This window comes from Lineus longissimus, chromosome 2, assembly GCF_910592395.1.
Source record: "Lineus longissimus chromosome 2, tnLinLong1.2, whole genome shotgun sequence".
In the NCBI taxonomy this organism is placed as follows: Eukaryota; Metazoa; Nemertea; class Pilidiophora; order Heteronemertea; family Lineidae; genus Lineus; species Lineus longissimus.
The window spans coordinates 8,086,509-8,101,300 of NC_088309.1; the positions used below are offsets into that span (position 1 = coordinate 8,086,509).

At 40.1% G+C, this 14,792-nt stretch overlaps 1 protein-coding gene across 1 annotated transcript in view; it reads right to left on the minus strand.

Moving 5' to 3' along the window:
- Nucleotides 1-4,945: 4,945 nt before the first annotated feature.
- Nucleotides 4,946-14,792, minus strand: part of LOC135482501 (uncharacterized) — a 128,125-nt gene continuing 118,278 nt past the window's right edge. Inside the window, exons 4-12 of the mRNA XM_064762575.1 lie at nt 14,538-14,605; nt 14,109-14,181; nt 12,582-12,709; nt 10,901-11,082; nt 10,084-10,243; nt 8,545-8,610; nt 6,580-8,089; nt 6,271-6,362; nt 4,946-6,009 (exon numbers count right to left, since the gene is read on the minus strand). Coding sequence (XP_064618645.1) covers nt 5,888-6,009; nt 6,271-6,362; nt 6,580-8,089; nt 8,545-8,610; nt 10,084-10,243; nt 10,901-11,082; nt 12,582-12,709; nt 14,109-14,181; nt 14,538-14,605 — 2,401 coding nt within the window. The 3' untranslated portion in view covers nt 4,946-5,887. The remainder of the gene's footprint in view (nt 6,010-6,270; nt 6,363-6,579; nt 8,090-8,544; nt 8,611-10,083; nt 10,244-10,900; nt 11,083-12,581; nt 12,710-14,108; nt 14,182-14,537; nt 14,606-14,792) is intronic.

Consider the following 14,792-nt stretch of genomic DNA (forward strand, 5'->3'; position numbering starts at 1 on the left):
ATCAGTATAGTTCAAGACGGAAATCCTTTAAGCATATAATGAACATAAATCTTTGCTGATAGTGCACATTGAGAGAGGGAGCAATAGACTAATTCAAACTTTACTTTTCCCACATAAATAGCTACATGTATCTAATATTTACATCCGCCATTTGGCCCACGCACCAGAAGTAGGCGCTTTCCGACACCAGGGAAAGCGACTTAGTAGTCAGAACTGAAGGGTTCAATGAGAAGTCAAGGAAAATGTACAAGGAAAGCACCACTGAATAGGCCTATTCTCAGCTGGGCTATAGGCTTTGGCATAGCATATAGCCTTTTATACATCAGAGGTGGTACAACGATTTAGATATAGATTCTTTACAAGGGACTCTTTCACCAGAAACCGTATTAGGCGACAAACTACTCCTGGTGTCAGAAGCGGACATGCAAAGTTCTGACAGCCTGGTGCATTTCAACAACGCCTTCATCACTTACAACACCGGGAAGATATTGTACATACAACTCTTTAACACAACCATAATTAAGTACATGTATTATAGACACTGATTAGTACTCTAGTCGTAATGAAAGGGGCGCGTTTTTCTTAAAAGGTGATACATAACGAAAGTATAGAAAATTCAAAAGTGAGTGATCAAGATATCAACACAAATGATACAACATCTTTACTTGTAAAATACCCGGTGTCTTTTCGGAATCAACACGGCAGCATTGCAGGGTGATCACAGGCAGAAACCCAGTCTCCATTTTGAAGTGATGCAGGATACCTCATGGTACAAGGTACTACAAAAGAACTTCAAAATAATGGTTAGTGAAGTGCCTTTTGAGACAGCTCATTTTCTCCAGGAGTGATCTCTCATATGTTTCAGCACCAGGAATTGATACCGAATTTCAGGCCTTTGCCGTTTCACCAATGCAAGCAGCTAAAAGGTGTAGCTAAAATCACAACCATAAAACCGGGGCGGCAACCGAGGTTTTGGGCGAAATGACGGCTCAACCCGGAGGTATCAATTTCTATTCTAAAACAAATCCATTATGAGGATGACAGTGCTTATTTTATCAAGAATCCATTGACGAAACTGATATATTTCGTCAAGAGAAAAACCGGTCTGTAAATGACCGGCCGCAGGATGGTCACTTCATCAGCTGGTCGAGGAGCCAAAAAAACCTCCATCCCCTATCGTTAACAATATTAATAGTGTAAACTTACGGCATAAACAGGAAGATTCAGTATGTACAATTGTTATCTAACTCGTTCGATTTGACCAAATAGCTCATCAGTATAAGTATTATGTCTTTCCAGAAATAAGTAAAAACTTTAAGAATGTGATGTTGTACAAACAACAATACATTGGAAGTGAACATTTCTCATAGACGATTCAATTCTCACAGACACAAATGAATTAATTCTACAGACACCTAGTATTAAAACTCTTGCATTTAATAGCGACAGATAGATGTGATTTAAAAACATTGTTGTCACCATTTGGAACAGGGATCCTGAAAAGATTAGGAGGCTCGAGCCAGGCGTACCGCGCGGGCAGCTCAGGGGACGTAAGTCCAAGACGTTGCAGATTCGTCTTGAGAAGCTGTACGTACATGTACGTAAAACCGTTCCTTCTTCAATCCTACTAAATTTAGCCCATGTTTCTGACTAGATTTTATTGTCTTCTCGTATGTTGTTGAGGCTTTAAAGCTGGCAGCAAATCATTTGGTTGATTTTCTCCAGTTAGTCCCAAACGATGACAAGTATATGTTGTGAGTAGCATTGAGCAAATTTGACATATGATTCAATTAATGTGGAATACGATACTATGCCTATGTCATGATTAAGTTGCTACATGTACCAGATTATATCAATACGCGTCGAGTCAAGTTAAAAAAGCAACTCCACCTTTATTTACATATTTGTACAAACACACAATTCATCTCTTTGCTCTTTGGGGACAATAATGGGCAGGTTTCGCAACCGAACGACGAAGTACCAAGTATGTTTATTGTATGGTAATGTACTTCATGTATGTCTATAGTATGAAAATGTACTTTTAACAAAGAATCGCAGATTTCTCGTGTGCTTTTAATGTGACGAAATGAGGACCTCCGTATACGGTTTTGTAGGCCTTGGACAGGGCTCGCGAAACCCACCTTTTATACTACAGGGACAGGTTTACACGGTAAAAGGCAGGCAGCAATCATAATTATATTAGTAATATTGATCACAAAATTACACTAACATCTCACCACACCATTGACCAAAATGCAGATTTCGTTAAGTTAATCATCAAATTTTACTTGATGAGTTAACATCGGCATTTTGTCCCCAAAGAGTAAGACACGATACTATATTCAATCATTTCTAGGAAATCATACATTCGGAATGAAACCGAAGAATTTACAATCAATTTCCTCAATACATCAATTGAGGAGTCTTAACTAAACTTCGTTTAGTCATCATACATTTTTATCATCATACATTGTTTATATCATACTATACATTTTCATTTAATAAATATCAGAACTCAGTCGTTGTCAAATGTTGCACAAGCAGTTGTACATTATATATAAATAAAGTCCTTATCACCAAATGTAAGCTTAACGTCGGTGGGATCACCATTGCGAAGAACCTTGGTATAGGATGCAATCAAACTTGAAACTAAGCCTGAAAACGGTGGCTTCCGTTCATGGTGCTACAACGAAGACAGAATTTTAAAGAAAATGTGCTATCAATACCAAATTCAATAATGTACAGTACATGTAAGTTTTGGTGGCAATCAACCTGGTCAGTTGTTGTCCTCGATATATCATTACGTCAAACTGTTGCACAGTATTAGGCGTAGTTACCTCAAACCTCTTCCCTTGGGTAAAACCTGATCCAAATGTGAAATAAATACCAACAATGTGACCATTCAGATTCAAGTTTACAGGGAACAATTCGAAGAACTCGTATGTGCAGTATTTAATTTTGACCTTGGATACACTATCTCGATAATAGCAAATATATTGAGAGTAAATGCAGATACATATAAATAGACCGGTTCCTGCACTAAGAGAGAAGCAGTGTTTTTACGATACATCAGATCACTGGCCTTTTTCCATTTGAGTTTCGTTGTCGCCATATGAGAGCGCGCTCTGGCCATACTTTGAAATCTATTCTTTTTTAGTAGATAACAGAATAGGCATAGGCCTATGATTTGCATGCAATTTTCGGACCGCTCCAAAAGGATTTCTAAGGAAAAGGGGAACTTCACCGCGAGATGATGAAGAGACAAGTAGATTAGATATCAACATTCACAGTGTTTTTCCCCGACATACTTAATTTTGACACATAATTTCAGCATGTTTTTTTGGTGGTAGGACCGTTTGCGACAAATGCACTTTCTAGGCAGCCAACAATATCACGATACAGCATCCTAATTGTTCGTGCATTAATACCACGACATCAACCGTGTAAAACACCATAAGAATACACCATTGATACATCAGCAAAATGACATTTCATGTGTAAAACAACGTCAATCATTTTACAGGTCCTTTTTGACTATAAAGATCTGGAGCACCTTAAGGCAAAGAATACTGAAACACTCGTTTTAGTATTACCTTATAAACCAGAGTTATCATTCTGCAGCAAAGAAGAGTTTTATAATGTCCAGTAGCTCATAATCTAGACCGACAAATTCGGATTTGCCATGTTTATTTTGACGACTACAAACTGGAATTTGTCGGCGTGACCGTGTCGAAGTAAGTTTGTTTAGTGAACACTACATTTACATAATGTAGTACATTCATGTACAATGGATTATCTATTTCGGCTTGACAGTTCTATGAGCATATGTCATGACGTAATGATTTTGATAGAGGAGTCGGCTTCTTTTGGTGCGATGAATATTTTAAAAAGTAAACCATTTACGAAGAGGTTTCAAAATTGAACCTTCTTTGTAAAGCATCTAATACCAGTCGTATAGAATTTGCAATGAGTGTCTTGACGGCACAGTGGAAAAACGTTATAAATTGTATATAAGCTTACTCGTTATATCAAGAATTAAACCTGATAAGAGTAGGTGATATGAATAAAGACTAGTATGCGTTCACTTCAGCTGTGTGCACAACAGCCTCGTGTAAATGTACATGAATTGTTTATTAAAAGCATCAAATATGCTTAAAAGCAGCTTTGTATAACGTAAAACCCTAAGTGTCAATGTACATGACTTTTCAGTAAGTGCATTTATTAGTTTTTAATCATAGCGCCCAGTGTCCGCTGTTGGGACATGAAGTATAGGGTTTATGTTCAGTTTGATGTAACTAACTATCCGATGGCAATAATAGAGGTTTTATTTGGAAGAGTTTTTAATAGTTTAATATCTTGATATTTTTTAATTTGACGTGACGTTAACACGAGATTTGAGGTTTATAGCACAATGTGGAAGATATGATGCAATCGATGTTGGCGGCACTTAAACATCACAGGAGAGGCAAACAGCGGTCAAACTGAATTCAACATTCCCGGTTAATGAATAGTATACACTATGAAAAGCTTTAGCCACAATCTAGTTTTCTATGAACGATTTCGATTATCAAAAAAGCAATCACATTTTATTCATGATATTGTATGGCGTTCCGTATGGGAAGAACAAAACGCGTGTTATTTAACATCTATCTAAAATGTTCATTATGTAAATGTATAAGAGAAGTCCGGGAACGATGAAAGATGCACGACAATAATTTGTGACCCGCTCTACCAAAACTAGGCGCTTGTCGCATGTGAACTTGACAGGTTGATACGGACTTGTTGTTCATTTCCCTATTGTAGACCTTTTGTGAAATGTGACCAAATTAGTTTGTAATAGATTTCACAAAAGGTCTACAATAGGGAAATGAACAACAAGTCCGTATCAACCTGTCGAGTTCAGATGCGACAAGCGCCTAGTTTTGGTAGAGCGGGTCACATTTGAGGATGACCACAGAAAACATGTGCAGTAAAATATTTCCGTATCATACCATATCACCATCACACAGCCTTGGAAACCCCTCTTTACCATATAGCGTTGCTACGTTTGCCCCGACCTCGCAGTGAAAAGAATTCAGGTACAGGCCAATAAGCGGACTATTGTCTTTTTAAGCCCGCTCGCACCTAGGCCTGATTTACCATTGTTTCTACTAAAGGTTATCAGCGAAACTCTTGATAACATCGACCCCCACGAAAAAGCTTTCATGGAGGTCGATAAGTCTTAACCGCGGCAATTAAACGTAATGTCAACAGAGTGCCAAGACTAGTCAGGAGCCAGGCGGGCCAAATTAAGTTACAGAAAGTCACCAAAAGGTGTATCTACTTTTTTGATACTACATCAGTTCAATTCAGACCTGTGCTTAGAATATTCTATCACCAAGTTAAACCATACCCAATCCCCAAGCTGTGCTTAATGGTCAACTGGAGGCCACCAACTGGCCCCCTAGCTCCTGTCCATACCACTCTTGTAAGGCATGCCAGATGTTGCGTAATCTACTATGGTGTCCACCATTGATGCGGTATGCAATAGCATACTGGGTTGCAAATACATGTATACATTCACACTTTCAAAAAACAACGTCAAGGCAAACATAAAACCACTTGTCGAATAGGAAAATTTCTGTCGGATATTTATTGGTGCTTTAAGCAAAGCCAAGTTCATTCACCTTGCCGGTGCTTGGGCCCTATCCCCAGCTTGAGTTGTACATAGACCATGTCGCTCAGTGCAGGACTTTCTCGTTTGATCAAGACTACAGAGATTAGAAAGCCGATTATCCACCTTGAAAGTTCTTCGGACCAAGACATCTGGACGCTTGGTATACGTGACGTTGACACAATAATGATTCGTTTTGAGTTTTCACTTTTAACACCAGTCCTCCTGCATATGTCACGTGTTCTTCTCGCCGACACACATCTTGGTGGCAAGAGAGTGAAGGATAAAGTCAATGAGCTCAATGATGATGAAGATACTGCTGCCAAGGAATATGGCCAGGTACAGGCCAATGTCGGCTGAAATGAGGAAAACGTATAAAATGAAATTAATATGTCATGAAATACTGCCGGTCTATTAGTGGGTTTCGGATTCTTCCTTGTAGGTTTACCCCTTATCCTATTGAATACTCTGATATCTGGTAAATTGCTTGTGCTTGCGGGTAGTGATGGTCCTTTTGCTGACAACAGATCAGAGGCGGAAAATGCTCTTAGTTAATTCTATGAACGTGCATAACACTGAACTTTGACCTACAGCCCAACGATCGCCACCTGACTTACCTAAAAGTTTCTGGAGTGAATACGAAGCTATCTGAGACTCTACTTTATAACTCGTATCTTGGAAGTATATATTAAGTTGGCTAAAGTGTTCCCTGAAATGAAAAGAAATCGCTGTAAAGCACACTATGTTTTAAAAAAACTGCTTCACCAAGAATTAATATCTCTCTAAGAGGCTAATGAAGCTGATTTTCAAAAAGCCTTCAATATATTGTATTCGTGTCCATTTTATTTCTTCCAAGTTATTTCTTAACTTTTTCCTCTCAGAGCTTGTTTTTTTCGATGGAAAGCCTGATAACTTTCAAGTCTCACCTGTATACTTTCTCTTGTAAAACCTTCTCAATGTTGACACTGTTTATGAAATACGTCATATAATCCTTTAAATAATTTAAAGAGTCTGTTACATTTAACTCCATAGTTCTCGCATCTGCGATGAGCTCATCATATTTGCCTGACCTGTAATAGGTCCTGCGCTCACGTCTCGGGAGGAGCTTCTCTCGAACTCTTGTCATTATGTCCATGAATACAGATCGGAACAACTCCCGATTCATGGCGAATATTTTCCACCTGGTGGTCATGTCAACATAAGTGCTGGTCATGTTCCAGATTTGATACCCTGCCAAGGTATCCGACTGTAGCATCTCTGCTTCAATGATTTGGACGTAGATGTCCTGTAAAAGGGTCAGTGCGCTATTCGTTAGATTCTCCATCCGTTTGATATCGCCAGCCAACCCAGTCATGAAATCAGTGTAATTGAACATGTCATCCTGTACTGCTTTTATGATCATCAACCTCGTTGACAGGTTACCAGGGTTTCGGAAATATTCATCACGCAGATTGGTCCATTTTTGTTCTGCCCCGTATATGTAAGAGCTCTCAGGCGAGGTGGAGAATTGACTGCCGTCCAAGAACATCCAGTCTTTTGGTCCCTTGGCAAGCTCCCGGATCACTTCTGTTAAGCCGCGTTGGAACTTCATCATATTGTCCGTCATATTGCGTAGCTTAGTCCCGTAGTATTCATACGCCTGTGCTCCTTTGGGCCAGACAGTTTGACTGAAATGTTCCGCGACTACGTAGAACTTGTCGTAGTCGCCGTCAGAGGCGCTGGAGAGTGCACTGATGTTGTTGTACAGGGCAGTCAGGCCAAACTTGAAGTCAAAACGATGTTTTTTCTGGTCGCGGCTGAAATCACGAAGTTGGCCTTGGATGTACAGCGATTCGATCTTGTCAAGAGAGAGCATGGTGTGCTCATAATGGACCCTGAAGTCATCCATTTTCGTTTGAGTGACTGACTTGATTCTTTCGGGGGACATGGAGCTCGTAGTGTAGTTACCAGTATTCTTCGAATATGAGAGCGCCGTGACCACATCAAGGTACTTAGGGACGAGATGTTTCGCGCTGGATAAAGCTGAGAAGATCTTTGAATGATAATTATCGTTGTATTCATCTAGATATCGCTTGATGAAATCGAAGAATTGATTACGACCGTTCTGGCCACTTGAAAAGCTGCGCAGAACTGTAACGATGTCGTCGACTGATTGCCCGAGTTTCGGGTAAGTCCAAGTCGTGGCGTTCCTGTATGCCCCAATGACTGCTTGGAACTTGTCGCCTTCCAGCTGTCGATATTCGTGAGTGTACTGGGATAGTTTCGCGGCGGCATAATCGTCCGCGAGTCTCTTTGGCACCGCGTCATTTCGGCGGATTAGTCGTTCGACGTATTGGTTCGATAGCCTGGACTGTGAGAGGATGGGCTGGTAGTTGAAGGTACAGCAGGACGATGGACAATTGCAGGAGGTCCCGATCTTGACCTTGTAGAAAGTGTCTGAAAAAAAGTAGCTTTGAAGATTTAAATTACTCTAGGAGGACAGCTTGGCACAACCAAATAGGTTTCCACTCCTTCTGGCATGTTCTAGTTGCAGTTTTTCTCTTAATACATGTAGATGGTTCCTTCTTCAGTAATGGAGAAATATCGTATAAAAGCAGCTTTAAGGGGGCACCATGAAGATTTTAAACATGGAACTTTGAGAAATAGCACAATGGCTTTTCTTTTAATTCAAAATGATACACTTTCATTCATTCATGGTTTTCTTTGAGGCGAAAAAGCACAGATAATGAAAACAAAGTCGCAGTGCACCTTCTACGAAAACGTTTTTTTTCATTGATGCTGATGGTGGCCTAAATGCCCCATGCATAAAAATCAGTCAGTAAGATGGCCAGTGCGATATGAAGGGTTAAAGACGGAACAACTACCATCTAATCACCTTCATTACATCTTACCTCTAGCGGCTTTTGCACATTTCTCATACGTCTTCACGTTACAGATCGGCATCTTTAGTAGTGAATCTATAGAGGGAGAAAAAAACGGGCATCAGCTAATGGCGCGATGTTCATGATGTGATGTGATCTAATTTGCTGATGTCGGAGAGCTCATGGTCACTATGTGTGTGCTAAGGACAATGTCACATTGTGCAGGCGAGTGCAAGCGTACATTCACTGCGGCGCTGGTGATTTGTCTGGAACACGGAAAAGCATAATACACTGCATCTCAACATCAAGAAGATGAGCAAGGAAATGGTCCGTCTTGTTCTTTTTACGACAGCATCACAATATCGTTGTGAGAATGGTATTTCTTCGGTGACCCTGTAATTTGTCATCCTAGAGCTATAATGGTCTATCATGGGTCAACATGCGGAATTATGATCGGCTGTTCTTGACAAAAGCACTGGGACCGTAGACTTGGATATCACCTCTTGAAACCTCAAGAGTGAAATCCAGTGACACAACGGTATCAAATGAACCATTGTCTAGGGCCCTCAAGCCAAGTCAATGACTATTCATAATTTTGAGAATTAATCTGAATGAGAGAGATTTTGCGTGCGAATAGCCGGATTTCGATTTCCAATGTTTCTTGACAGAGACCAAGATAACGCGCGTTGACATCTAGCACTGTTCCACGCCGTAATTGATAATGATAAAATCATCAAAAAATTACCACTGGTAGAATTTTTTGTAAAGTTAATAGCTCAGGGATAATCTTCAATAAAAGTGGCTCTTTGAACTGATCACCTTTCATCTGTATTAAACTTAAACTAATTATGAAGATAATCCGATTATGGGCTGGTCTCCGCTAGGGATACAGCTCGGAGTCTGAGGGAATTAGACTTGCGCGGTGCATCTCCCTGCGGAGCCCAGACTCTGGTTAAGCACGGCCCTTGACGACGGTAAGCTCATTGTCAAGTAGATTAGCAGACAAAGGGATTGGGTGATGTTATAAGGGTCTCATTTTTTTCTGATGGAATATAATATGACATTTTTGACCTTCTGTTTATTATCAATATCGCGAATGTTTTAAATTTGATTGTCTTAATTGTATTCGAGGGGAATCTATCCCGACTCAATTCTGAAAATAATGCTCCATTCTAATTGAATTTTCTTATTTTGTCTCGAAGTGCCGCGGGTGCCTTATGGCAGTTGTAAAATATGGCAGAAATGGCACTTTTAAGAAGCGAAACAAAAGATTTTGAGAAAGATGAGTCAATTCCATCGCCACCTTGTCATTAATTTTTTTTAGATTTGAGATTTGCAAGATCTGAAAATGCAGGGGTAAAGATATTTAGGCTAATTTTTGTGTAGAGAAGATGAAACCAAGGAAGCAAAGCAACCACATTGTACAGTTTCCGCGAAAGAACTTTCAATACAAACTGTTTGCTTCCGCCCTATCACGGCTTCTTGATAAGAATGGACACCACCTTGCATTTCTTGGGTATAAATACGTTGTATTCAAACAACCAAGAGTATTAGCATGGTCTGTCTTACCTGCACCTTGACTCCTCAAACTATACACCAACGTACAGTTGCAGGCCTTCAGAATGTATGACAGTAGACATTCTTGTATGCAGTTGGAGTGACTGTACGCTGAGAACAGTTTCAACTTTGTGACACCACAGCTTCCGAATGGAGGTGCCAAGTTATTGGACTGAAAATGGTGTATATGAAAATGATATAAATGCAAAAAGAGGCCGCACACGCAAGGACAAGGACCGACGTTAATTGATATACATGTACTCTACAACAACCAGGTTTGGCAACCCTTACGAAGAGCTTTAACGACGAAGTAAGTGAATATATTTTATCGATGGCTGTTTTTGAAGAGTTCCCCATGACTTGGTATCCCCACAGACCATATCGTTCGTAAGGGTTGCTGAAACTGCCTATCAATAAAGGACATATCGTAACGTACCAACGATCCGATCCCATTTACCATGCTAACCCTGCTAACGATGCTAACGATGTGTCATCGTTATAGCAGAGGGCAGCAGTATATTGTTGTTCTCATCCGAATCAGAACTCTGCTGGGAGCATGATGGCATAGTAGCACGATGAACGACTGATTTTAGATGGACGAACCTAAAGAAGATGTTATGAACGGGTGCTTTTTCTGAAATTCTTTGCAGAGAATCAAGGTAGATCATCATGTAGCAAACCATTAACCTTTTTGTAACTCGAAACTTTAGGGGAGAAGCCATTTCGTTGAACCTTTTAACAGACATGCCGAAATTGATGTAAGGTTATTTTCCAAAAACGTGTTATATGTTTTTGTTATTTCCAAAAACGTTTTGCCAGTATTATTTACCTGCGACGCCTGAAGGCCAATGTTTGTGGCCGTCGCTGGCGATATCGATATTCCATTGGCTTGGGGTTGCGGGTAATCGCTGGCTTGGTGCACAACTACCTGGAAGCCTTCGTCGCCGTACCAACTCTGCGTCCATTCTTCGCCCTCAGTGTTCAAAAACAAGGAGAGGCCACTGGCTGGTCCTGAAAGAAGACAGGCTGTCATTTTTTAATGGGTGTTTTCGGCAATAAATTAAATGGAGATATAAAGTTTACCACAGGGCCAAGTCGAAGACTACATGTATCATCACCAAGAATTATTTTGTTCTTGTAATAATGTACGAAGGAAAAGAGTTTCAATGACGGGTTTCCTCCACTTTAACCAACAAGGAAGATGTATTTTTGAAGGTGCTCACGCAAATAAGTGCTATGGACCATTTTCTCAAGTTTTTGTGTGTGATATAAAACCAAATTGTACATGTGTAATGGTACGGCTACGTCGATCCAGTGTAAAATAGCTTGCAGACTCACAACGAGGCGTTGAGAAAGCTAACAAACGCAGAAAAAAAACATTATCAAAGATTTTATTGGAATTGAAATTGAAGGCCCTCGAGTGTCACCGCAACTCGCGTTAGTCTGCGGTAGGTTTTGCATCATTGCCGTTCTTGTTGACGCTGCACTCGGATGTGGTTAGTAGCATCTGTTTGCTTAGAAATAAGAGCCATGCAGATAATAGCATCCGATCAAAGAAATGGATGAAAGGAAATGGTCGACCAAGAATGGAAAACCATCTTCGCCTAAGTGACTTAAGAGCTAACAACTTCTTTATATTCTTCATTACTATAAAGGGTGGCAGGTCCCCAGGGGTATGATCTTGATGACATCCGCTGAGGGATCATCCTTCAGCTTCTTTGAAAGGAGACCTGATCAAAATGTGGCTCGCGTACATTTCGTGTAATCGTTTATACATGAAATATCATACACCATGTACTTTAATTACCTCAATCATTTGACAGTGCTATTTTAGACATAAAGGCTGTATAATGCCGGGGTAAAATGAAAAAAGACAAGTAAATGCACGGATCCGTGGTAAATGTAAATGCTTTTACCGGCTGAGAACGTCATGTACATCGCCCATTATTTATACATGCAGATGTTGACATTTTTGGGAGGATAACTTGGATAAATTTCAGAAAGGATTCAGATTCAAATCGTCAGTGAGGTCCTAGCCACTAACACTAACATTCTGGCTACAGCCTCTACATGGTGTGACAATGTTGTCATTAAGGGGCCCTGGTGCACTACGCTGTGATGTTAAGGAGCATTTCGCGTGCCGTTTGTTATTTAAACCCAAATGAAATGGACGGAGTGAGTGGATGCCAGACAATAAATTTAAATTAGTTACATGGTTTTGAAATCAGAGATGTAATAACCGTAAAGGGAATTCATTTTGCAGATGGCAGACAATAGGGTTGCTTGGTAATTTACGATTCGGTTTGTGTTACCATCTATGTCTAGTGTCAGTTACCGTTGCCCACACAATGCACTACATATCGTTGAATAAAAGCCACGGTCGACCTTTCTTTTTGTAGTGTTCCCTTTGTTACTATGATCATAAGACTTCGTTTTTTATAAACGAATTCAATTTTGTGGTTAATATTTGATAGTACATAGAACGGTTCTCGGTTGTTGTATAAACTCACCCGGTTCCTTGATGATATTACTGTCCGGTTGTCCGTCCGTGATCCCAGTGAATGTGTAGCAGACCCCCAGGTCCGTGTAGGTCACCTTGAAGTCCTCAGGACCACATGGTTGCCCCTTGAACGCGCAGCTAAAAGGCAATAAGACAATGGAAATATTAGTTGATGAAATCAGAACCTTCCATAGTCGCTGATGAAATTATACCCACAGAATCGTATTGTGGTTATGATGGTAAAGTGATTAGGATTTGGAGAAAAGATATTATCACCCATCAATTCGATGCGCATCCCTTTGTTTGGTGAAGATTGTCCGGATTGCTCGAAAAGAAGAAAGTTGCACTGCATCAACTCGCTAGACTATTTGCAAGAAGATAAAAAACTGAATACCATCCTGAGCACTTTTCTAGTGTTTACCAACTCTTACGCGGTGGGCACAGTTCCCTTTTTTAATAACAAAGGCAAGTCATGATCATTCGCCTGTTGTAGTCGATCACGTCCCTCTACGAATTTTATCGCCTAGGTTAACACCAAAGAAGTTTTGTAGAAGCAAAGAACGTTATAGAAAATATAGGAAATTTGAATCATCTGATTGTCATTGATAAAATTAAATCATTCAATTTGTCAACGGAATCAGGTAGATCAGGTATAGATTGTCCATTTCACACTCCAGCGAACCTAGGAGATGGCAATATACTATCCATGATCATGTAATATTCACTTCAGTTTATCGCCTCAGACAGTCAGCAAATGCAAATGATACTAGAATTTGAATATGATGGGTACTCCCAAGCGGTTTGAATTTAAATTACATCCTAATTTTGGGTAGGAAAGTAGAATTCTGAATTAACATGTTATTCCTAAATCTTAATGTCCCCGCACGAGACCCGACTGCGAGGTCTCTTGGGGAGGCAGGGTGACAGCTCTTGAATAAATGGATCTGAGCATTGTGATGACACACGGGAAATTCAGGACCAGTCTGCACTCCCGGCCCGAATCCCATGAGCTTCAAACTGAAGACAGTGGCTGAAATAAGCAGCTTTGATAACCTTTGATGTCTAGTAGATTAGGGAACGTCGATATTTACTTTTAGCATTTGGTTTGAGTGGACCAACAATCGTCTGACCTGGATGCTGATTGTACCTTCGCATTAGATAAAGAAAGGCCACTACGACCGGAAGGTAAGCGTCTAAAACCGAAATAGCCCAAATCTCATCTTTCGTCTGCCTAATCGCAGTGTCTTCGACTTCCTGCCAAACACCAAGGCTGTTGACAACGACGACGACCATCGCATTTGGTGCAGACATGTTAAGGTAACGTCTCAGTAACTTCTAACATCCTAACTGCTAAGATGATCCTCGTAGGATTAAATTAAACAATCAGAATTGCTCAAGTAGTAGTAATAAATAGTTTTCGTTTTAATAGTTGGCTATAGATTTAAAGTGACATGCTTTGAGAAGGTCCATTTGCCGTTCTTGACATTTTCATTCTGCTCAAATAATTATTTCCCGATCCACAGTATGTTTCCTCTACCTTAGTATCAATTTATCCTTCTGTTGAGCACACGTTTGGAAGAATTCCCGTAGGTCCTTCGAGTAGGCGTAGCCTGTAAGGGTAGAGAGAAACACTGTAGGTACATGATTGTATATATACATGCTACAAATCGAGTCTAATAATATTACAAAGGTCTCTTGAGATGAACGGTGTTCAAAATAAGGCTTTGGGAATGTTATTGAGTCTAGAAATACGAGCACCGTAAGTTACGGGTTCATGATGATAGATTCTTACTAACAGAAGAAGGATATCGTCTTGAACTCAAAGTGTTGCCACAGTGATATCAGGAGAGATTCTTTAAAGGTTAAGTAGAGGTGAGAATTGAGAAAGTCCATATAGATGTTATCGTTTATTTAAGAACACAAACCCCACTAAAAATCAATCAATAGCTGGAGAAGCACGACTTACGCAAATTACTTCGAGATGCTTGTGGATCCAACAATGCCCCAAACCCATTGCGGTAGAGGGAACTGATTCTGAAATTAAAAAAAATTGAATATTTGGTAAATTAAATTGCCATAAATCGAGATGGGCCAATCAAGCTCGTTGGTGGATCGGGCGATTGACAACAACAAGCAACGCCTGAGCAACATTGGCGGTTCACATTTTCAAGTAAGGAGTTCGTCTGAAAAGGAATCAGTACTGATGAATTGTTTGAGGTTC